The sequence below is a fragment of the Dendrobates tinctorius genome, unplaced genomic scaffold (genome assembly GCF_039654945.1).
Source record: "Dendrobates tinctorius isolate UK_male_01 unplaced genomic scaffold, ASM3965494v1 ptg000005l, whole genome shotgun sequence".
Taxonomy (NCBI): Eukaryota; Metazoa; Chordata; class Amphibia; order Anura; family Dendrobatidae; genus Dendrobates; species Dendrobates tinctorius.
Window position 1 is genome coordinate 32,488,411 of NW_027361673.1, and position 25,424 is coordinate 32,513,834.

General features: G+C 44.5%; 1 protein-coding gene across 1 annotated transcript in view; it reads left to right on the top strand.

Moving 5' to 3' along the window:
- LOC141084521 (collagen alpha-6(VI) chain-like) overlaps positions 1-25,424 on the top strand; it is a 389,499-nt gene that overhangs the window by 339,094 nt on the left and 24,981 nt on the right. Inside the window, exons 34-35 of the mRNA XM_073569287.1 lie at positions 738-825; positions 22,792-23,427. Of these exons, the coding sequence (XP_073425388.1) occupies positions 738-825; positions 22,792-23,427 (724 nt within the window). The remainder of the gene's footprint in view (positions 1-737; positions 826-22,791; positions 23,428-25,424) is intronic.

Genomic DNA, 25,424 nt, shown 5'->3' on the forward strand with positions numbered 1-25,424 from the left:
ACCTCTACTTCCCATCATAAAATATGAAAACTGCATAGTTATCCTTAACTTATGTTGTGATCCCTTCATTTTAAAGATTATTGAGGGCCTTAGCAATAGGATGGCATATTCTAGGCTCCATGCACACTTTGCATTTCACCATATGATGCTCTGTTTTGTGACATATCTGTGAGCTATCTACCCTTAGAAGCAATGCTTTTAAGTGGTTAAAGCCTCTATAAAATGACATGTAGTTGATTTGTTTTACACAAATGTGACAAATAACAACCTGAGTATGTAGTTAGAGTTATACAGAGGGCCACAAAACTCCGAAATACGGCCACGTGCATAAGACCTAATTTTGTAAATATATCACATTGCTTATCTTATACCGATCCTGAGTTACAGACTGGATTATAGTCCAGATCATCATTCACTGTCCACAGGCTTCAAAGCTGAGTTCTTGATACATTCCGTTGTAAGTCAACGTCAGCAGCGAGCTCGTTCTTGTAATGTCCATTCTAGATTCCTGTTTACAGTGTAATGATGTGATGTACAGAAACTATTGAATTCTCTCACCAAAGTATAGGAACTGCCATAATGAGGACAACCAGTAACTCTACATGTAATTCCGTACTATATTACTGATAATAGATACTGTACAGGGTTACCATACATGAAGTATAAATGGTATTCCTACTTAGAGATTCCCGTTAACTACACTTGATTTTGAAATCAACTTTTTAATGTTTCCATAGATCGATGACTCAGGGACATTGATTGAGTTAACTGCAAAGAAGTTTGAACCACAAGTACAAACCTTACTAACGTGCACCCTTTGTTATGGTGAGTCCAAAAGTACCACTATGAATGTGACTGATTATATGAAAATAATTAAGATTTTCAAAGTATAATACCAGTTTAGACAGTGTTATATGCCAAAAATTATGCATTTCGTCGGTTTGTGGGCCTTTGATTTCTGTGCTCTCTTTGTGTTCAGATGTTGACTATAACAGGTATACATTAAATGGATCATAAAGAATACGTTTTTGAACCTACTTACCTGTAAGAATCAAATCTGCCAGTGAGCACATGTGACTGCAGAGTTTGTAATCTTTATCACTCCTCTATAGAAGGATATTCTACATTCATATACGGGGTGGACCATTTATATGGATACACCTAAATAAAATGGGAATGGTTGGTGATATCAACTTCCTGTTTGTGGTACATTAGTATATGAGAGGGGGAAAACTTTTCAAGATGGGTAGTGACCATGGCAGCCATTTTGAAATCGGCCATTTTGAAGTCGGCCATTTTGGATCCAACTTTATTTTTTCCAATGGGAAGAGGGTCATGTGACACATCAAACTTATTGAGAATTTCATAAAAAAAACAATGGTGTGCTTGGTTTTAACATAACTTTATTATTTCATGAGTTATTTACAAGTTTGTGACCACTTATAAAATGTGTTCAAAGTGCTGCCTATTGTGTTGGATTGTCAATGCAACCCTCTTCTCCCACTCTTGATACACTGATAGCAACACTGCAGAAGAAATGCTAGCAAAGGTTTCCAGTATCCATTGTTTCAGATGCTGCACATCTCGTATCACATCTCAGCATAGACAATTGCCTTGTCTATTGTCTGTTGTTGTATTTTCTATTTGACATTCTATCACCAAATGATGTGCCCCTGGGTTATAATACGCAAATATGTGACACTATATGAATTTTGTTTCTCAAATTATTTGAATATAAGCATTACTTCTTAGGCTGGACAAATGGATTGTGCTGGATATCTGTTTGTTGTGCTATGTGTTTATTGTCTATTAGGTATGTAACCATTTTTTATTACAATATCAAAATACTGAACTTTGATGTGGTCATACATCATCTTAGAAGACGGTACACCAAAAGGGAGAAGGGTTAAAGATACTATAATAAGACAGGCTCTGATGGATTTGATGAACAGCACTCATTGTACTGTGATCCATAGAGGCTGAAGAAGCCAAACAATTCACCATTTTTAATGAAGCCAGACTTCATAAAGGAATTTTAGCCAGAATGCATAAATTTAAGTAAAAAAAAAACCAAAGCTGTTTATATGTCTTGGGATCGCCATATAATAGTAAGCATTAGTGATGAGCGAGCATGTTCACCTCTATTCGCCCGAGTATCGCTGTACTCTCGGTACTCAGCAAGCACCAAGCATTTCCTTGATTATTCGGCCGGAGCTCTGGTCTCCGCCCTGCAAGTTTGGTGCTCTTTAGAGCACTAATCAACATGCAGGGATTGTCTGCCATTCACTGTAATGCCACAGCCATCTTTGTTGTGGTATTACAGTGATTGGCTGGCCACACAGCATCATCACGTCTATATCAGACCTGGCGCCGCCCTGCTCGGCCCAGTCGCCTCCAGAATCAGGCAGTGTAGGGAGAGATTTGTGCTTTTATTATTTAGTGTGGGTATACCATATTTGAATCCACATATCCAGCTAAACCAACAGGTTTAGGACTAATTACGGGGTATATAGATTGCAGTGCTAGGTAGGCAGGGGAGTGTATGTGGCTATATACACATCAGTGCAAGGCATGCAGGCACTGTATGTGGGTATATAGATATCATTGGATACATTACTGTCTGCTGCTGCTGCTGCCTATTACATATATTGACCGTACATATATAGCCCCAGGTATCAGTGGGCAAGAATATTTTTTTGGCATCTAATCCTGATTATTTTATTCCAAAGCAATCCAGAGCTCCCTTTTTTTGGCTCCATTTGCTTGTTGACAGAGCAGAATACAGCCAGAGCCTTTTCATAGCTGGATTTTCACGCTGTACTATTTTAAATGGGGTTGCCTATCCCAGCCGTCACCTCTGAGTGCAGAGTGGCAACCGTAGTATATCCTCTGCAGCAAAACATTTTATAGATGTACACTCAAGGGATATTGTTTCATTAAGGCTACTTTCACACATCAGTTTTTTGCCGTCAGGCAGGATCCGGCTATTTTTAGAAAAAACGGATCCGGCATAAATTTTGGAGAACTGTAGAAACGGATCCGTTTTTTTGCTGGATCCGTCTAGCAGGTTATATCTGTTCCTGGGGGCTGGCCAATTGGATCTGAGCATGCGCAGACTTAAAAAAAACGGATCCGGTGGCTGGATCCGTCTTTTTCTGGATCCGGCGCATTCCGGCGCCCATAGACTTTCATTGTAGCAAAAAGCTGGAAGCGCCGGATCCGGCGCTTCCGGCTTTTTCGCCGGAGACAAAAAACGTTACAGTAGCCGTTTTTTCCAGACGCCGGAATGAGACAAGTTGCCGGATCCGGCAAAAAACGGATGAAACGCAATGCCATCCGGCACGATCCGGCGCTAATGCAAGTCAATGGGGAAAAACTGGATCCGGCATTGCATTTTGCCGGATCCGGTTTTACAAAAAAAAGCCGGATCGCGCCTGAAGGCAAAAAACTGATGTGTGAAAGAGGCCTTAGAGTCACTGGTCTGGAAAAAATAAAAAAATCCTTTTTGAGGAGGCGATGTCAAAAGACTCTTACTCACCCATGAGGCATATTGGATATTCAATCTTGGAACAAGGTTCCCCGCTGGTCTCAATAGAAAAAATGAAATTATGTTTCATTATTGATCTACATCAAAGTAATTTTTATTATCAAGTTGATTTAATTGATTTTGTATGTCATTCATATTAATATTTGTATGTTTTGATGGTTTTTCTTCTTAATGATTATATGTATGCTTCTTGTTCAGGACCTTTAGTCAGGTGATTGTTTTCTGACAGCTGACTGGTAACTTTGTTTCTATGTATGTTTCTTGTTTAGGACCTTGAATTTTGTGATTGTTTTCTGACAGTTCATTGGTGACTTTGATTATATGTATGTTTCTTCTTCAGGACCTTAAATCATGTGATTGTTTTCTGACAGCTGATTGGTGACAAGTCCTTTTTAATGCTAGTATTTTCATAGTGTGATAGCTTTGATAAAGATCGCAGCAGCAATCGAAACGCGTAGCTCGTCCTCACGTGTGCCTTGATGTTGTCTAAGAAGCTGATCATGCTTTTATCGTGACAAAATAAAGGATTTTTTTATGGAAGAGCTGGAACAATTGGTCTTCAAATCTCCATCAGACGCCTGATCTATCTGTGGACTACAAATTGTGGCATTTCAGGCCTCCATTCTCCTTCTTTGGCTGAGTCTTACCGTAAATCTATACAGTATGCTTCTGTAAAAAAAAAACAAACATGCAGACCACATATTGAACAGTGTGGTATCTCCATCAGACACCTGACCTGTCTGTGGGCTACAAATTGTGTCATTTCAGGCCTCCAGTCTATTGTATTTGCTGTCTGTTACCCTAGTTCTATACACTATTTTGGGGCAAAAAATAAATAAATACAGGCCACATATTGAACAGTCTGGTATCTCCGTCAGACGCGTGATCTATCCCGCACATGGATCACATACAAGTTCGCTCCCAATTCAGCAATTTGTAGTGAACGTGGAAAATATTGTAGTCCATTTAAAATGGCAAGGGACGGGGAAGTGGACATGATGGTGCATGCCTGAGGCCATGGGCATCCTGAAATTGTACCACAACAAACACATACATCTTTTCGCCCGACCTTCATGGCTCAATTACTAGGAGCCTGCAGCAGAACTTCACTACTGAAACCACAGCTGTGTGAAACAGTTGTTGGTTGGTTAGCGGATAATGCTTCTGGTCAGTTTGCCAACACCACTACCACCCTGTCTTCCACACGGTCAAGTCTGAGTAGCTATGAGTCTGGACCGCATATTCCTCACCCTGATCCTCCTTCCTCCCACCATGCCAAGTGCCTAGAGACAACTGATACCACACTTGGACGCTCCGAAGAGCTGTTCACTTTTCCATTTATAGATTCAGGCCTCTCGCCCGGTCCACCTGAAGCTGGGCAAGTTGAGATCGCATGTAGCTGTAAGGGGGTGAAGTGCAGGAAGAGCCGAGAGAGGGTTGCCCCCTCTGCTCCGTGCCCGGAACCATTGAGCAGGGCAGCATGTTCCCCGGGGGACAGAAAATCAGCCTGTTCAGGAGCCAGGAACAGGAAGGAAGGTGAGCTGAGAGCGGGAAAAGTGCGTGGGGTTTCCTCAGAGCAGCCCAGGAGACAGGGAAGGACGCTGACACAGAGCGGGAGAGAGATCTCCTGGAAATCAACCAGAGACAGAGAGACCGCGCACAAAGACTGCAGACCTTGAGTACGTGAAGCCGGGTACTGCAGTGTCAGGAAAGTTGCGCTATCACCCCTGTGATAAGACTGTCCCCTGCAAAGAGACTGCGCTCTGTGATAAGACTTTCCCCTGCAAAGAGACTGCGCTCTGTGATAAGACTGTCCCCTGCAAAGAGACTGCACCCAGTGATAGGGCTGTGACCTGTTTAGAGAGACTGTACCAGGTACGAAGTTCCGGTAGCCCTTGTGTTAATGCAGAGCCCGTGATTCCGGTGAGAGAGCATCGCTGCAGAGATGGAGAGAAGGACTCGGCGCATAGGGGATATCGTTTCTCTCATACCCCTCTGGCTTCCGCAGTAACCCCTCATATCTCGGCTGGACATTGTTGAAGGCACAGGATACAGAGTACTTCAGACGACAAGCGCTGCTGGTGATTCGGCGCCAATGTGGGAGAAGAGTGACCCTTCAATCAAGACTTCTTCAGACTGATAAGTTCCTCCATAGGAAAACTACTCTTTATAATGTTTAATACTGTCTGCTTTCATAACTCGTGCTCATAATATTCATATTTGCACTGTTAATTTTGACAGTGTTATCCCCTGTAAAGAAACTTCCCTTTAACTGTTGGTCCGTCTGTTCCATGGTGACATACTCATCTCCTGCACTTTATTACATAGCGATGCCCAAATATTTGAGCAGCCATGGTCACACGAAGGCAACAATGGGAACGTGTCACAAGAGGTTGGCGATGATGAGACACAAATGCCAGCAAGTCAGGAGGAGGACCAGGGTGCAGAAGTAGAAGCCGAGGAGGTGGAAGATATAGTAACTGACCCAACCTGGCAGGAGGACATACAGAGCGAGGACAGCAGCACACAGGGGGAGAAAGGCGTAGCACCTCAACAGGCAGGAAGAAGCAGTGTGGTCGCCGCAGACAAGGCTGGCAACCGTTCCTCATAACACCAACACGATGGAAGTTGTCAGTACAACTGTTAGGTCTTCCCGAGTCTGGTTGTTTTTTAAAGACTCTGCCGATAACCCCAAACAGGCCATTTGCACCACCTGCCATGCCCGCATTAGCAGGGGCAGCAAAAGTAACTGCCTGACCACCACCAGCATGATCAGGCACATGGCAGCAAAGCACCCAACTTTGTGGGTCAAACCCCAAGCTCTAGGAACAGTGTCTGTGGGTGAAAACACTGCTTCTTCCACTGTTGTGCGTGCAAGCCAATCCCCTGTCCAGGGTGCGAAGATGCCTCCTGCCCTGCACCACACTCATCTACCACCATCATCAAGCACATCCACATCCTTGTCCCGGGGCAGCCTTCAGTTGTCCATACCCCAATCACTGGAACGTCCCAGCACAGCCTTCAGTTGTCCATACCCCAATCATTGGAACACAAGCGTAAACAAGCAGCCAATGCCCCACAGGACACTGTACTAAATTCACACATTTTTCGTCTGCTTGCAGTCGATATGTTGCCTTTTAGGCTTGTGGAGATGGAAGCTTTCTGCAACCTGATGGTGGCGGCCAACCCAAGGTACTCGGTCCCCAGCCACCACTATTACCGTCCCGGCATTACACAAGCACATGTCCCTCAACATTACCCATGCCCTGAACAATGATGCTACTGGGAAAGTCCACCTAACCACGGACACGTGCTTGTGGGCAGGGATGCTACAACTCACTGATGGCACACTGGGTTAACATAGTGGAAGCCGGGACCCAGACGGACCTTGGAATGGAACATGTCCTCCCAACGCCGAGGATTGCGGGCCCTACGTCAATCAGGGTTGCCCCCACAGTCTACAGCTCCTGCACCTCATCCTCCTCCTCCTCTTCAGCCTCCATCTCCAAAATGACCACATCAGTCACAAGCTGGAAGTACTGCAGCACTGCCTCAGCCAAGCATCAACAGGCTGTACTGAAGCTAATATGCTTAGGTGACAAACCGCACAATGCTGAAGAGTTGTGGACAGCTCTGAAAAAGCAGGCAGATGTGTGGCTGACATCGCTAAGCCTACAGCCAGGCATGGACAATGGCTGGAACCTGGTGGCAGCTCTGAGGTGAGGCAAGCTCACACACTTACCATGCCTGGCCCATGTGCTTAACCTCGTTGTTCAACGGTTTCTTAAAAGCTACCCAGAGCTACCGGATCTATTTGTCAAAGTACGCCACCTGTGTGCCCATTTTAAAAAGTCAGCCCCAGCTTCTACCGCTTTTGCCGTGCTTCAGCAGCGTTTGCAGTTTCCGGCTCACCGACTGGTGTGTGATGTCCCCACGCGTTGGAACTCAGCACTGCACATGTTGGAAAGGATTTCTGAGCAGAAAGGAGCAGTTGTTGACAACCAGCATCAACAAGGCCGTCGGTATTCATTTCAGAATCCACACATAAGACTTCAGGAGTGGACATGGATGTCAGACCTATGTACCATTGTCATGGAAATTTGATTGATTAGGTAGATATACCCTTGTGCATGCTGTGGCCTGTCCTAATTAGACAGAGTCTTATTGAGCGCTCAAGGAAAGAAAGACGCCAAACCTAGTTAGCAGCAATCCTTTCCAGCAAAACTCTGGAAGTTTATTGAATATACTTGGTTTTATCAGTTTGTACAAAGGAATGGTTACTCATTAACATAAAGGCTGGACTTCTTATCTAATTGGTCAGTTTAAATACATGAACATATATGGGTGTCCGACCTAAGGTGACTTAAGTTAAGCATCAGATGATATACTGCCCCTTGTCTTACAATGTCAGCAAGACTCCAATATCGGCTTGGACCATCTGGCCTAACTTCCTCTTCTGTATGTCTGGGACAAATGTCACAAAACAATGCTATCATGAGTTAACATCAGCTCCCCAGACTGGGTAGCAGGTCATTTCCACCAACTAGTTACGAGGTTCAAACTGTGAATATGTATCTGTGCTCATACAGGGTGTATATGAGTATATAGCAGTATATAAGAGTACATAAGTATATAGCATATAGCCTATAGCAGGCAAGTGAGATCTAGATGAAATACATATACATATATATTTCCTTAACAATCCCCCCTTAGATATCACTTGCCCTAAAATCCTGTTCCTGGCCCAAAGCGCTGCAACTCTTTTATGCTGCCAGTGGACTGACATATGCCTAGCGCATACATCCTCCTCTGTACAGACTTTTCGCAAATGGGCGGTCAGGAGATCTGTCCCTAACGGGGGTTTGGTGCAATGTGATCAAAGTCTCTTAGTTAGCAGTCTATGCAATCAGTGCATGTGTATTCTCTATCAGGTAGGTAATTTATTCAGTCAGGTTATCCACAGCATCATTCCAGCTCAGGTGTATCTTCTGGTATGAAGGCTTTCCTGCAATGCGATGGGTGGATCCAGGTGGGAGTTTTCCCTCCAGGTTGATGGAGTCAGCACTTGGAGAAGGGCCATCGGATCTGGGCTTGAGTGCTTCTCTTTACGGACTTTTTCCACCAACACTCAGCAGTCTCCTGACTTCAGGGCGTGCATACCAGGCACCGAATCTGGACCTGGCAATGAAGGAGAAAACTTGAGAATGGACATTAGCAAGATTTTTGATAAATTCAATTACACATGCAAACAAAGTATCATTTTGCATAGTCAACTGCTAAGTAAAGAATACCCCTAAATTGGGTTTTTGATCCAAATAAAGTTTCATATTGGTGACAGCTTTTTCTGAGCCTATGGGAGCATCTAATGCCAGGGTTTGTCTGTCTGTTGGGCAAATTTTTAGCATGCTGCTCTTAAGTGTCCCACCTAGTCTATGGTGTGGGAAGTGTGTAGGCCTAAGTCTGACCCTACTGCTGATCAGGTCTCTTGTGTCAGGTTTGCTGTGTATGTGGGTCCCTGATCACTTGCTATCGCTTCTGGAACCCCCATATCTGCACACTATTTTTGAGAGTAGCTTCTTTGCAGTAGTCTTTGCCAACTGGTTCCTTACTGGGAAGTCTTCAGGCCAGATGGCGTGGGGGAACTTTTCCCGCTTGTCCGATGTTGGATTTGTCGGGGGCCAGGCAGCTGCTGGGAATTTTGGCTGTTAAGGTGAGAGTCCAGTCTAATCAGGTCATTCATCTGTGTCTTTAATTCTGTGTGGGGGCCATGTGCCCATTGAACCACCGTAGGGTCCACACTTTGAGGTAGACTGGGTCTGTCTTGAGGTAGACGTTTTGAGGTAGACAGGTTTCTTGGAGCCCAGTGCTTTTGCCCTACAGCATCCAGCTTTCCTTCTCCTCCTTCCGAGTCTGATCCTGCTACTTCTTGTACAGGTTTCGGGAAGTCATTTTGTCAGGTTTTCTCGTCTTCAGTCGTCATGTAGTCGCCGTCCGGCTCTACGACCTCTCCCATTTTCCATATTGTCTTCCTCTGGCTGCTTCTTTGGCTGCCACGTCTGCCATGTTGATGCCCCGTGTCTCTACTGTGTTCAATTTTCCGTGTGCCTTGACCTTCAACACTGCCACCACTTTTAGTGGTTGAAGAGCGTCCAGCAGGTCTCTGATGACTCCATGGTGCTTCACGGTTGACCCGCTAGCTGTGATGAAGTCTCTTGCAGCCCAGATGGGTTCGAAGTCGGGTGCTATGCTATGCGAGTACATGGAAGTTTTGTTCTTCGCAATCTGGCTGGCTTTTCGTCAGCTCTATCAGTTCCGCTTCTTGGGCTCTTTGGCTGACAAACTTCTGGACCATAGCATGTCTTGATTTCTGGTCACTGCACAGCCTGTGTGGAACCTTCCTTCATCATTTGCAAAACTGGAGCCGTCTACGGTATTTTGCAGATTTTTTCATCTGAGGGTCCGTATCCGCATTCCCCCTTGGGAGTGGGAGTAGAGACAGGTAACGGCTGAGAGCACTGAAGAGTGGTGGAGAGCAGCCTTGTCAGGAGGGCGTGTGCTGCAGATATTGTTTTCATGCAGGAGGGCCCCCCCTTGCAACTGGATCCAGGCCGGCTGAGAGGTAGTCTAGAGGCCTCTGATTTTCCTCCGCGGGGTCTGTTTTAGGACTGGCCAGTAGCATGACCTTCTCCATCTTTGTCCTTCCTTTTCTGTTCGGCAAAGACGGGATGGCTTCTCGTAGTCAGAGAGGCCTAGAGCTGGCGCAGAGACTATGAAGTCTTTCAGTTTCCTGTACGAGACGAAGGCTGCAATGCGTTGATGCAATTGTACAGATGCTGCATTAAGCCTGGAGCACCAGGGGTCCAAGTTCTGCAGTACGAGACTAGACCAAGGAAGGCCTGCATCTTCGGAGTTGAGGGAGCCATCTTCTCCTCCGCGGTCCTCCGGTCATCTGTCAAGTGTTTCGTCTAGTGGGCAATACGGTGTCTTCAGGAACTTGCTTTTGACACCACTGGACTCTGTTTCTGCAGAACTTACGTTGCTGCTCTGCCAGGCAGAGTAGAGGAGACATGGAAAGCGCTGTGCAGGTAGCGGTGTAGATGACTTCTGCATGCTCTGCAATCCAGTTGACGGGGATGGAGGGCAATGCTCTGGCGAGCTGTGAAAAGCTGTTCTGGGCCCTCTTGGGCATCACTGTCCATTTGTTCTGCACCTCCCCCTTGTGCGTTCTCAGGAACTGGTCGTCCAGGTGAGGGGGAACATTTAGGGGAGCTTCGGGCAGATCCATTTTTGTGAGCACCATTGTTGTGGCTGGCACGATTGTCAGCAGAGTGTGTAGATCTGGCACAACTGGGGTTTCAAACACGGTTGCTTCACTCACAGCCCTCAGGTTATGCACCATTCAATCCAGTCTGGTTCTCCTTTCACAGTCTTCCTCTTGATTGAGAAAAGCTGGGACTGCATGATGATTCAAGTGGGTGAGGCGGCTCAATCTGGCCTTGCTCTTCACAGTGCCGTGAGTGACTCCCATCTTCTGGCACAGGGCCGGCAGGAAAACAAGCCGCTATATGTGGGTCCTCTTCATCAGAGATGACGTCCAGCTGAGCTTTTCTTGCTCTCACAGGGGGTCTTTTTGCTAGGGCGTCTTTTTTACCACTCAGCAGCAGTTCCTTTCTCGCAGCTTGATCTCAGGTCTGCATTTGTTAACCAGTTTGAGGGCTGAGTGGCTGTCTTCTGGTCCAGGGCCTGGATTAACTTCAGGGAGCACCTTCAGAATCTTGTCCAAGATGATCCTCTGGCACTGGAGGCAGAAGCAGTGCAGCCATTTCACGAAGCGGGTATGGTCCCTCTGGGTTGGGAGTTTTCCTGGCCCATGCCAAAGTTCTTAGGCCGTTTCTTGAACAGCAGTTCCACTTAGACCTCCAGTTGGTCAGAGGCAGTTTAGCTCTTGGTGATGAGCAGCAGATGCTGGGCCTTCTGAGCGTCCGGGGTTCCAGACTTGGGTGACACCCGCACTGGCGCAACTTGAAGTCTCCCTTGGGCCATAGGCTTCCGGGTGCTATGTCCAGCACCTCCTTGGTTAGGCTTGCACCGGTTGTTCGAGCGAGGCTCTTGTTGGGCCACCAGCATGGGCATGATTGATTCTTCTTGGGTCTGGGGTGGAGAAGAGGTAAAGGTCACATCTTCATGGGACACTTTGGTCACCTTCAGTTCCTGCAGTAGGTCTGATCTCATCAGGTGTGGTGGGCAGATCTCCACCATAAACTGGAACAGGATGGAGTGTCCTGGCTGTGTCCACATGCTCAGGGGCCTGCAAGATGGGGAACGTCTGTCTTGGCCTTCAGCCCCCATACAAGACAGAGTGCTCTGATAGACTGGTGGGGTCAGGGATTTTCACTTCTGACTGCACCAGTGTCCACAAGTAAAGATATGAGAGCCCCCAGTGATTTGAGGTATTGGGTCCGCTGACGGGGTTTCACATGTCAGGGGCGTGACGTCTGGCGGACCTGGTTTGCCTCTGTCCTATGGACAGGGTTCTTCATTGTCTTCTGTGTTTCTTTCTTGGCCTATTCCTCTGCGCGATGACCTGGGTTGCCGGGGTGCTATGCACTGGTTCCGGAAATGGCCAAGGTTGCCACAGTTGAAACACCTGACAGGTCTCCTGTCCCTGCAGGGTGGTTGCTTCTCCCCATCAGTGGCCACCATAGGAGGGACTGTCCTCCGCACTCCTGGGAGGGACTCAATTCTTCTGGCTACTGCGAGCAGGACATCTACTGCTATTGTCCTGTACTCAGGCCTGGCTACTAGAAGTAGTTTCTTGATTGGTTCTCTTAATCCATGCACAAAGGCCTGTGCCAACATTTGTCCGTGTATCTGATCATAAATAGTGAAGCCTAAAATTTGGAATACTTGCCTCACTCTGCCATGAAACTCGTCCACAGACTGTCTCGGCTTGGCTCATGTTATGCAGGCTGAGTGCTTGTCTGGCTTTGGCCCACTCCCTGAGCTGTTCAATTAGCTTTGATCCTGATTCCCAGGAATGCACATCTAATTCTGATGGAAGCTTGAAGTGTTCCTTCATGATTGGCCAGAGTGTTTCACCTGCTTTTATCTCTATTATGGACCAGAGTTCACTCCATGTTGCAGCATATGTCTGCTGGCTCTGCTGCATTCGTCGGTAAAATGGCATGGGGTCCATATCTGGGTCTGGCAGAATTCTTAGAATACTGAACACCTGACTAGGTGTGAAGGGCACATAGTGTAAGAGTTCTGGCTCTATCTGCCCCTGCCTACTTGGTGTCTGTGAGTTTCCCCTAGTACTATGCAGCATAATCTCCTCTTTATATTCATCAGAGGAGGAAACATGCCATTGTGTGTTTGTCTTCTGTGTGGGCAGCACTCCCCCCCTCTGAGACTGTAGCTCCATCTGGCACATAGGAAATTCAGTCTCAGACTTAATAGGTGCAGTCTCTGATGACCCACACCTCCCTTCTGCTAGCTGTTGTATCGGGAGGGCAGCTGTGTTGTTATGTGTGGGGAGTGATTCACTTTCTTCTCCCGGTGTCATAGCTGTCTCTTTAGAGAGGGTGCCCTGTGGAAATAGGGACACCTCATTGTCTGGATCTGACACTGGGCCAGCTGGTGACTATGAACTGAAAGGTGGGTGGGGGAGAGAGAGAAGCAGGGGAGGGTGGAGGAGAAATTTGGAATAGGAGGAGAGTGGGGAGGAGACAAAAGAGGGGGAGAGAGTGAAGATGAGGGGGATGAGAGAAGATGAGAGATGGGTGTTGGTGAGGAAGGTTGAGAGGGAGGAGAGATGAGAGAGAGAGAAGGGAGATAGGTGGAGATGAAGAAGATAGAGGAGAGAGAGAGATGGTGAGGGAGGATGAGGTATAGGAGGAGAAATAGATGAGGGAGGGGAGGTGGTAGTGAGAATAGCGGAGATAGAGGGAGGAGAGAGGTGAGAGGTGAGAGGATGGGAGGAGGGAGAGAGAAGATGGTGGGGGAAGCGACCTGCTTCCCCCCCTTCTGTCATCACAGAAGGCATTCTTAGACCTGTGGTCCCTCTCAGACGGCACAGATTAGAATGCCGCTGAAAACACTTTTTGTACACGTAAAAAATAATCCTTTCCTGTTCACACAATCTGTTAGCACCTTCTACGCTGTAAAATCCGCTGTCACTTTAAGAAATGCAGACGGCAATTCAGCTTCACTAGCTACTTCCCTTTTTTCCTTTCAATACATTATGCCATGCTACAGCTTTGAAGAAAACTGTTCTTGCAAAACCACATACTATGTCTGTTTTAAAAACTGAAAAAGTGAGCAAAACTTTAAAAACTTTGCAACCCCTTTTAACTTGCTTAAAAAGGAAGGAAAAACAAAACAAAAATATTTAGTAAAAAACTTCAAAAGTAGTGGAAACAAAATGGAAAATCAAAATTGACAAGAGAACACAGGAATAAGCAAAAGCAGGTAAAAATTCTCTTTTTAACAAAAAAAACTGAAAGAAAGAAGTGAAAACCAAACCTGATAAAATGTCACAAAAAGGTGGAAGAAAACTAAAAGAGATAAAAAGGGAAAAATGATTTTCTTTCTCTTTCTATCAAAATAAAAGAAAAGGAAAAATCTCTATGAGTAGTGAAAACCAAAAAGACTCATAACAAAACTTAAAAATGGAAAAAAAAACAAAAGAAAAAGAGAAAAATGATCAGGGAGTAAAAGATTTTTAAAAGGAAAACAAATCAAAACGTTGATAAAACTTAAAAACCACTTCGAAAAAATCAAAGATCAATACAAGTACACTTCCAACAATAAAAAGTGTTAATGTAGAATGCAGGCACCCAACTTCCTCTTTCTATGTCTGCGTCTCAGTAAAATCCTCTGAGACAATGGAAACCGAAAAGCAGACTGTGAATACAGTGATATACTCAAAAAGACCCAGCTTTCCCGAAAATTCTCACACTATAGTAACAAGAATAAAAATCTCCACCAAAAATGCAAAATAAAACATAAAATAGGGAAAAGCAGAGTACAAACTATGACAATATGAAAAATATGTATATCTCAGGGGCACACCCTGTAGGCAAAAGGAAGAAATGTACAAGAAAAAAAAAGAAAAAACTTTTTCTGCTCCAGATCTTTGTGGAAAACTGCAGTGAAAAAATAGGTTGATGCACATATAGACGTCCGGGGAGAGATCGAAGCCCTTGTTTTGTGACTCGTATGTCAAACAGCTGCTGGTAACCGATAACTGCCAACCACACTGGGTGCACTGCGCTCGGTGACCCGGGAATGTTTACCACACTGTATCGGACGTCCTGCCTGGCTCGTCCGTAACAGGAATGTGATAAATCCCACGAAATTGCCACCACCTGATACCTGGGCGGCTTCTCCTGTCCTTCCCTGTGACCAGGTGTGTTGGTGGCAATTTGTCAAGTGGTGTGGCTTGCAATATCTCCCCTAAGCTAACACCACCGTGTGCCTGGCGTGGGCGCTGTTGTCCCTTCCTATGCACGGGTGTTTGTTGTGATAGCTTGATGTGAGATTCGCCTTGTGATAACTCTGTTAGACCCCACCACCTGTCCCTGGGCAAGGCTTCTCCTGTCCTCCCCCTGTGTCCAGGTGTATTTGTGAGGACCTATCTGAGCGAGTCAAACTCCCCTGTTATCGGTTTCCCAGCAGCCACAAGCACAAATCAGTCACCGTGTTTCCACCAGCTCTCTCCCGGATCCAGACACAACACAGGACCACAGCAGACACTTTGCTCATCCCAGGGTTTGGATAAGAGCGTGGACTTTTTTACACTACTTGGGTTTGGTGACCACACTGACCGGCTAGAGTTGCTGACCTGGACTGGGCACAGGGAACATTTAGGTAAGATAACTAGATTTTCTTAAGATAACTAGATTTTCTTACCTTACTTATGGAGTTGTGCAAATCTCCGTTCCCATGAGCCAAGGCCTTGGCCAGCACCTCTGTCCTCTCCGGTCAGCAGGATCCCCGTGCGTTTTCGTCCACAGCCCCGCGTCTGGGGTGCCAAAATTGTCATGGAAATTTGATTGATTAGGTAGATATACCCTTGTGCGTGCTGTGGCCTGTCCTAATTAGACAGAGTCTTATTGAGCGCTCAAGGAAAGAAAGATGCCAAACCTAGTTAGCAGCAATCCTTTCCAGCAAAACTCTGGAAGTTTATTGAATATACTTGGTTTTATCAGTTCGTACAAAGGAGTGGTTACTCATTAACATAAAGGCTGAACTTCTTATCTAATTGGTCAGTTTAAATACATGAACATGTATGGGTGTCCGACCTAAGGTGACTTAAGCATCAGATGATATACTGCCCCTTGTCTTACAATGTCAGCAAGACTCCAATATCGGCTTGGACCATCTGGCCTAACTTCCTCTTCTGTATGTCTGGGACAAATGTCACAAAACAATGCTATCATGAGTTAACATCAGCTCCCCAGACTGGGTAGCAGGTCATTTCCACCAACTAGTTACGAGGTTCAAACTGTGAATATGTATCTGTGCTCATATAGGGTGTATATGAGTATATAGCAGTATATAAGAGTACATAAGTATATAGCATATAGCCTATAGCAGGCAAGTGAGATCTAGATGAAATACATATACATATATATTTCCATAACACCATCCTACAAAACTTTGCGGAGTCCACCAAGATGGTGAGCGGCGATGACACCATAACTAGGTTAATCATCCCGCTTCTCTGTCTTCTGAAATGCTCTCTGCTCACAGTCAAAGAGGTGGCATTGCAGGCTGAGCACGATGAGATGGAGCAAGGAAGCATACAGGGTGATTACATACAGCCCAGCCTCATGTCATCCCAGCATGGATTGGTTGACAATGAGGAAGAGGAGGAGGAAGAACAGGAGCTACTTTCATGCGCTATAGATGGTACTACAAGCACAACTTTCATACCATCTGTTAAGCGTGGATGGTCTGAGGACAGGGAGGAGGAGGAGAGCATGGTCAGTCGTCCTCTTGGTGAGGACACTGAAGTTTGCCTGTTAGCAGTCTGCCTCGCATGGCTGACTTTATGTTGTGCTGTCTTTCCTGTGATCTTCGTATTGTCAAAATTTTTGCTGACAGTCATTACTGGTTTGTGACACTTCTAGACCCATGCTACAAGGAGAGCTTTCAATCTCTTCTTCCAGAGGCACACAGGGGTACTAAAATGGTGCAGTATCAGAAGGCTCTTGTTGCGGAATTATTAAAAAAAAAAGTCCCATCTGAAAACGCTGGCGCCAGAGGTCACAGTTTGTTGGACAACCAAGGAGTACAGGTGAGAGAGACACAACTCCAATCCAGCAGAGGCAAGGGAACACTGGCAACGTTCTGGGAGAGTTTTCTCAGACCCTCCCTTCGCAGTGGCCATGATGTGCGGCGTACTCTCACAAGGAATGCAAAGTTTTGGAAGATGTTGAGGGAGGATGTTGGTACGATCAGCAAGGTACTCCAAGATTCCTCTGTGCCTTTTAATTATTGGGTCTCAAAGCTGGATACGTGGCATGAACTGGCTCTCTACGCCTTGGAGGTTCTGACCTGTCCTGCCGCTAGCATTTTGTCAGAGCGCTCTTTTAGTGCCGCTGGTGGAATTATGACTGATAAGTGCATCAGCCTGTCTACTGAAAATGTGGACAGGCTGACTCTTATAAAAATGAACAAGGGTTGGATTGGGGCAGACTTCTGTACACCACCGCATTATAACAGTGAAGCCTAACCTCAAATCCAGTGTCTTTTTTTGTGAGGTATATTCCCGTGCACCTCTTTACATCGACACATGGATATACGCTTCCTGATTTTGGATATTTGCTGTTATCCTCCTCCTTCTCCTCATCCTCATCATCCACTACCACTAGATCACCATGGTGACCGTGGTCCGTGAGGCAACAGCCACTAGAAATTTTTGCAAGGGTGTTTATGATGTCCATTCCAAAAATGTTTACACTCTATGTTGAGGTGTCCCCTTCCCCAGGGGAAAATGTTTTTCAGCCCATACACTTAGTGTATGGGCATTACAAGTATAGGAGACCCGCTCCTGTAAACTGTGAAAACAGTTTTAGTAGGCCATCCTCCACGTCTCTTCCGACACCACCACTGGATCACCAGGGTAATCGCGGTCTGTGATGCAACAGCCACTATACTTTTTTGCCAGGGTGTTTATGATGGCCATAAAAAAAATATTTACACTGTAGGTTGATGTGTACCCCCAGGAGGAAATCTTTGTCAGCCCATACACGTAAGGTCCCGTTACATTTATCGATGCACCAGCGATCCCAACAACGATACGACCCGGTCAGGATCGCTGGTGCATCGCTAAATGGTCGCTAGTGAGCTGCCAAACAGGCAGATCTCACCAGTGATGCAGCAGCCGTCGGCGGTCGTCACTTACCTGTCACACGCATCGAGGGTGATGTCTTCCGCCCGCGTCCATGGAGTCGCTCGTCGGCGCCAGCAGGACGTCGACGACGAGAAATGGACCATCCTGTTCTCGCGGAATCAGCGATAACCAGCGGGGATCCGGGTCGCAGGTACATGTCACATGTAGCGAGACCGCTACCGATATCGCTGTTGCATCACAAAATCGGTGACGCTTTAGCGATATCTCTAGCGATCTCACTATGTGTGAAGGGGGCTTTAGTGTATGGGCATTACAAGTATAGGAGACCCGCTCCTGTAAACTGGGAAAATATTTTGCGCAAACCATCCTCCACATTTCTTCCTTGGGGGATTGGAGTGTGTGCAAATTTTGGGCAGACCTTGAATTCACTTCATGGGCAAGCTTTGGTGACTTAAAAAAATAAGAATAATGGGAACTTTGGTTTCATGTGGCCATCCAGTATGTGTGTTCAAAGGCTTATTGGGGTGCGTGTAACTTTGGTGCAGGGCAGGCCTTGCATTCAATGTATAAGCAAACAGTATGGGAGTACCAAATGAATACTGGGAACTTTGGTTGCATGTGGCCATACAGTACCTCGGTTCAAAAGCTTATTGGCGTGCGTGTAACTTTGGTGCAGGGTAGGCCTTGCATTCAATGCATAAGGAAACAGTATGGGAGTACCAAATGAATACTGGGAACTATGGTTGCATGTGGTCATCCATGTCGTCTGTTTAATGAGTTGTTGGGGTGTGTCCCAATTTTGGGCAGCCCTACCACTTACTGCATACGCAATAACAGTATAGGAGACCCCATGTTTAACCCCTTTACCTCCAAGGGTGGTTTGCATGTTAATGACCAGGCCAATTTTAACAATTCTGACCACTGTCCCTTTATGAGATAATAACTCTGGAACACTTCCATGGAGCCCGATGATTCTGACATTGTTTTCTTGTGACATATTTTACTTCACGTTAGTGGCAAAGTTTCTTTGATATGACTTGCGTTAATTTGTAAAAAGAAAAACGGAAATTTGGCAAAAATTTAGAAAATTTCGCAATTTTACAATTTTGAATTTTCAGGCCCTTAAATCACAGAGATATGTCACAAAAAATACTAAATAAGTAACATTTCCCAAATGTTTACTTTACATCAGCACAATTTTGTAACCAAAAATTTTTTTGTTAGGAAGTTATAAGGGTTAAATTTGACCAGCAATTTCTCATTTTTACAACACCATTTTTTTTAGGGACCACATCACATTTGAAGTCACTTTGAGGGGTCTATATGATAGAAAATACCCAAAAGTGACACCATTCCAAAAACTGCACCCCTGAAGGTGCTCAAAACCACATTCAAGAAGTTTATTAACCCTTCAGGTGCTTCACAGGAATTTTTGGAATGTTTAAAAAAATGAACATTAAACTTTTTTTCACAAAATTTTTTATTTCAGATCCAATTTGTTTTATTTTACCAAGGGTAACAGGAGAAATTGGACCCCAAAAGTTGTTGTCCACTTTGTCCTGAGTACGCTGATACCCCATATGTTGGGGGGAACCACTGTTTGGGCGCATGGCCGAGCTCGGAAGGGAAGGAGCGCGTTTGACTTTTTCAAACTAAAATTGGCTGAAATTGAGATCGGAGGCTATGTCGCATTTGGCGAGCCCCTAATGTGCATAAACAGTGGAAACCCCCCACAAGTGACACCATTTTGGAAACTAAACCCCCTAAGGAACTTATCTAGATGTTTGGTGAGCACTTTGAACCCCTAAGTGCTTCACAGAAGCTTATAACGTAGAGCCATAAAAATAAAAAAAATCATTTTTTTCACAAAAATGATCTTTTCTCCCCCAATGTTTTATTTTCACAAGGGTAACAGGAGAAATTGTACCCCCAAAGTTGTTGACCAATTTGTCCCGAGTACGCCGATACCCTATATGTTGGGGTAAATCACTGTTTGGGAGCATAGCAGAGCTCGGAACTGAAGTAGCACCGTTTGATTTTTTCAACGCAGAATTGGCTAGAATTGAGATTGGACGCCATGTTTTGTTTGGAGAGCCCCTGATGTGCCTAAACAGTGGAAACCCCACCAATTCTAACTTCAACCCTAACCCCAACATACCCCTAACCCTAATCCCAGCCCTATCCATAACCCTAACCACAAACCTAACTCTAACACACCCCTAACCCTAATCCCAACCCTAATTCCAACCCTAACCTTATTCCAAACCCTAATCCTAAGTTTAGCCCCAACCCTAACTTTAGCCCCAACCCTAACCCTAACTTTAGCCCCTACCCTAACCCTAACTTTAGCCCCAAACCAAACCCTAACTTTAGCCCCAACTCTAACCTTAACCCTAACGCTACTGTGAAAATGGAAATAAATACATTTTTTATTTTATTATTTTTCCCTAACTAAGGGGGTGATAAAGGGAAGTTTGATTTACTACTTATAGTGGGTTTTTATGTTTGGCAGCTGTCACACGCTAAAAGACGCTTTTTATTGCAAAAAATAGTTTTTGCATCACCACATTTGGAAAACTATAATTTTTCCATATTTTAGCCCACGGAGTCATGTGAGGTCTTGTTTTTTGCGGGACGAGTTGACGTTTTTATTGGTAACATTTTTGAGCACATAACTTTTTTGATCGCTTTTTATTACAATTTTTGGGAAGCAGAATGAACAAAAACCAGCAATTTATGAATTTCTTTTGGGTGGGGCGTTTATACCATTCCACGTGTGGTAAAATTGATAAAGCAGTGTTATTCTTCGGGTTAGTATGATTACAGCGATACCTCATTTATATTTTTTATGTTTTGACGCTTTTAGACAATAAAAACTATTTTATATAAAAAATAATTATTTTTGCATCGCTTTATTCTGAGAGCTATAACTTTTTTATTTTTTTGCTGATAACGCTGTATGGTGGCTCATTTTTTGTGGGACAAGATGACGTTTTCAGCTGTACCACGTTTATTTATATCTGTTGTTTTCTTCGCGTGTTATTGCACTTTTTGTTCGGCGGTATGATGATAAAGCATTGTTTTTTGCCTCCTTTTTTATTTATTTTTTTACAGTGTTCACTGAAGCGGTTAACTAGTGGAACAGTTTCATAGGTCAGGTCATTACGGACATGGCAATACTAAATATGTTTACTTTTAATTTATTGGAAAAATATTTATTTATTCTTTATTTATGTTTTTTTAAATTATTTTTACACAGTATAACATTTTTTTTACTTTTTTACATTGTCTCAGGGTGGGATATCACTGTATAAAGTCAGATCACTGATCTGACACTTTGCACAGTACTGTGTCAGATCAGCGATCTGACAGGAGGTGAAGGAGGCTTCTCAGGTCTTGCTCTCAGCAGGCACTGAGAAGCCACCTCCCTGCAGGACCTGGAAGGACCCCGCGACCATCTTGGATCCTGGGTCTGCAGGCAGGGAGAACCTCAGAACAACCCGATCACATCGCGTTGTTCTGAGGGTCTGAGGGAAGCACGCATGGAGCCCCTTCACTGTGCGATGTTTCTCTATGCCACCAGAATGCTGCGATCATGTTTGATCGCAGTGTGCTGGGGGTTAAAGTGCCGGTAGCGGTCCGTGACCACTCCTGGCACTTAGTGCCGGGTGTCAGCTGTGATAATCAGTTGACACCACACCATGATCAGCCACGCTCCCCCCGTGAGCGCAGCTAATGACATATGATGTACTATCCCTTCCATGGGAATTAAGGTCCAGGGCACATGGACGGGATAGTACATCATATGTCAGAAAGGGGTTAATAATGGGAACAATAAAGAAAGAATAGCCGGCTGATGGCTCTCTAAGAATAGTGAGGGCCGACTGCTGGCCCTCTAAAAATAGACTTTGTGACTTTCAGAGTCCCTCCTTCATAAAGGAAACAGGATGTGTCTGATGATGTGTCACACACCACATGGCCATAGAAGGTTGTAAAATGTTAAAATGACATTTCCCAGTGAATGCATTTGTCTTGGCTGAAAGCAATGCTAAAGTTGAAACATGCATCAAAAATGCTACGTGTGAACGTAGCCGACGTGGTGGAGGAAAATTTTTGTTTTGGGTTAATTATTTTGCCTTATATAAAAGTCATTACCGTGGAAAGGATGTTCCTCAACGTTTTTCCCCAGGAAAATCCATTTTGGTTTCATTTTTGTATGTTTTTTGGTGCGCCTGTAAAAATGGGGTAAGACGCTGACAACATTGTTCACAGCTGTGACATGGGAGTCAGAAATGCTTCCAGTGGCGATCCCCGTGATTTTCCCATGTCATTTGAGCACTGTTTCCATTATTTTCAGATGTTTTTAGACTTTAGAAGGACCCCTCGGGTGGGTCGTGGTAAAAATACTCGGTTTTCCCATAGACTTACATTGGGCTCGTTGCTCGGGTCAAGTACCCGAGTATTCCAATTTGCTCGACCCGAGCAACGATCACCCGAGCATTTTAGTGCTTGCTCATCACTAGTAAGCATCCTTAATACACAATAACTGATAGCAAACAGTGTTGTGCTCAAAGACACAAACAAAATAACTCTAATATGTTAATATGCATTACCCAACAATAACACAGACACAATTGCATTTGAGCAAAATTTAATTGACCTTTATGTATTTGCATTTGTTTGTTCTTACATATTGTGATGATCCTTTGGTCAACACACAACTGCTGTCAGACTATGATCCAAAATAAGGTTCCTACACTGTAGCAAGTACTGGCTGTTATCTAAATGACATGTATTGTATTGTACGATCATTTTCAGATTTTGTCCCCCACCCCTCCAAAAAAAATGATGTTCTTACAAAATTGTTTATCTTCCATTTCAGATAGATGTAAACCGGATATATTGTGTGGGAAAAGTAATTCTGAACTAATGAAGCCTATGGATGTAGGTTTTCTCCTGGATAGTTCTTATAACATGAATCTTGATGAATATGAAGCAGCAAGAAGTTTCATCAGTACAGTGATTGATGAGCTTGATATTCCAAAAACTGGTGCTCGAGTGGCCATGGTCAGTAGTAGTAGTCCAGGCAATCAAGGGAAGCCATACCTTGAATTTGATTTTTCAACATACAGTAACCCAAAGCGTATGAAGAGACATCTTTGGGAAAACACCCATCGCCTGCAAGATCTACCTGTCTTTGGGGATTCATTGAAATGGATGCTTGAAAACATCATGGCTAAAACATCGGACCTAAAGAAAAATAAGGCCATAATCATGATCTTATCTGGAGAGACAAGCAAGAGGGATAAAGAAACTCTGAAGGAAGCATCTTTAAAAGCCAAGTGTAAAGGTTTTGCTTTGTTTGTAGTAATCATTGGTAAAACATCTAATAATACTGAACTCAAGGAACTTCCAAGCTCTCCCACAGAACATCATCTGCTGGAGCTCGGTGAAGTTCACGAGGCAAATTTTGAATATGCCACCAGATTTACCCGGGTATTTCTAAATTCTGTTAAATGTAAGTTCATGTAAACATCTAACTAAGACATTCTTGGCAATACTTGGCGTAAAAAAAAGTATAACATTATTAGTTCAAAAACTTAAGGGGTAACGTTTTTCATGGGGAGAGTGACATGCCTGACATGCCGGTGTAAGGAGACTTATAGATCATGTAATGCTCCTCTGGAAATTTAAAATTATTCACAAAGTGCAAAATGGGCATGAACACTTCCTGAGAGGGTAGGTACACACAAGCACATAAAGAAAATAATTCAGTTTTTTACTCAGAAATCTCAGACAATTTTTTTCTCACTTGTCATCTTGGCTCGGAATGGCATCCGATTTTTCTTGCCTACCTATAGACTTGAATGGATGAGTTTCATCTGATATACGTACAGAAGAAAATAGTGCATGCTGAGATTTATGTTTTCACATGCAGATTCGATCAGTGAAAAAAATTGCTCATCTGCACTGCCCCCATTGTATAACATTGGTGCGAGTGCTTTTTTTACGGACTACTCTTGGTCCGAGTGAAGGAGACCAGAAAAAGAAGCTCAGTTGCCATAATGTTACACACTGACATTATGCCTGACTGCCACCACCACTAAAAGGAGATTTACTGTATATAGCTGTCATTGAACTTATCATGACTTGGATGAATCTGTATAGAAGAAGTAGTCACAACTGATGACTGTCACCAGAATGAAATGAATCAGCACATCAGAAAGTACCATCAGAAACCTGAACTAAATTACTTAACCTTTTCACCACCCTAGACAACCAAGAGTATTCCAAATACATTTTTTATCTCACTACTAACTTGCAAACCTTACACAAGGAATGTTAAGTATTAACACCCTAGGTAATACTACTTCATCTCCTTAGACCATCACACATATTAAATATTAACCTCTCAACAACCATTGTTAAAAACATATGAGAAACTGCACATAGAAGTTTGGTCACGTAACATCCTGTTTAGATTAGGCTCCTGCTTACATCTGTAATAAGGATTCTGTGCTGATCATCGCTGACAGATTATGTCAAATTTATTGGAAAAAATAGGTTACATCTAGGGATGAGAGCGAAATGTGCTCGGTGATACTCGGATATCACTCAAGTATCTAGGCGCTGAGATGTGTTCACCACTTGACGAGCATTGTCTGATGCTCGGATGTAATGCTCGAATCCCTGCATGTTTGGCACCTGTTACACAGCCACTAAACATGCAGGGATTGCCTGCCTGTCATTGTAATGCCATAGCCATCTTGGTAGTGGCATTACTGTGATTGGCTGGCCGCATTATCTCATCAGAGGTTATAAAAGGACCGGCACCGCAACGTTCATTATACTGACGCCATCACACAGCTCAGGGACAGTTCTGATTAAAGAAAGAGAGTAGTTGTCCAGGCCTGTGTGCATAGTTTCAGGAATCAGAGTCTGCTAGTGGTGATACTGTTGCTGAACCACCATACAAAAAGTCCTTCTAAGTAGAGATGAGCGAATTTGATCGGGTCCCTGCTTATTCGGCAAGCTATAGCGCTTACCGAATAAACTGCAGAGGGAACCTGGATACGTGGAGCGCACCGGATAATCAGCTGTTCGGTGCCGCAGCTGCATGTGTCGTGGCTGTGTCACAATCAAAACACATGCATGGAGAACCCAACACACAAGCTCTCCATGCATGTATTTTGACTGTGACACAGTCGCGACACTTGCAGCTTCGGCTTGGAACAGCTGATCAGCTGGCTCGCTCCATGTATCTGGGTTCCCTCTGCAGCTTATTTGGTAAGCGCTATAGCTTGCCGAATAAGCAGGGACCGGATCAAATTTGCTCATCTCTATTCTAAGGGCTAACCTTGTGCTTTGCTGTTTCTAAGCGATACATCCTGCATTTAGCCTAGGGACAACTGCTGGAGCACAGAGAGTGGTTGAATAAGGCTCTAAGCAGGGCTTAGGCTATGTGCACGCGTTGCGGAATTGCCGCGTTTTAACTAGCGTTTTGCAAGCGTAATT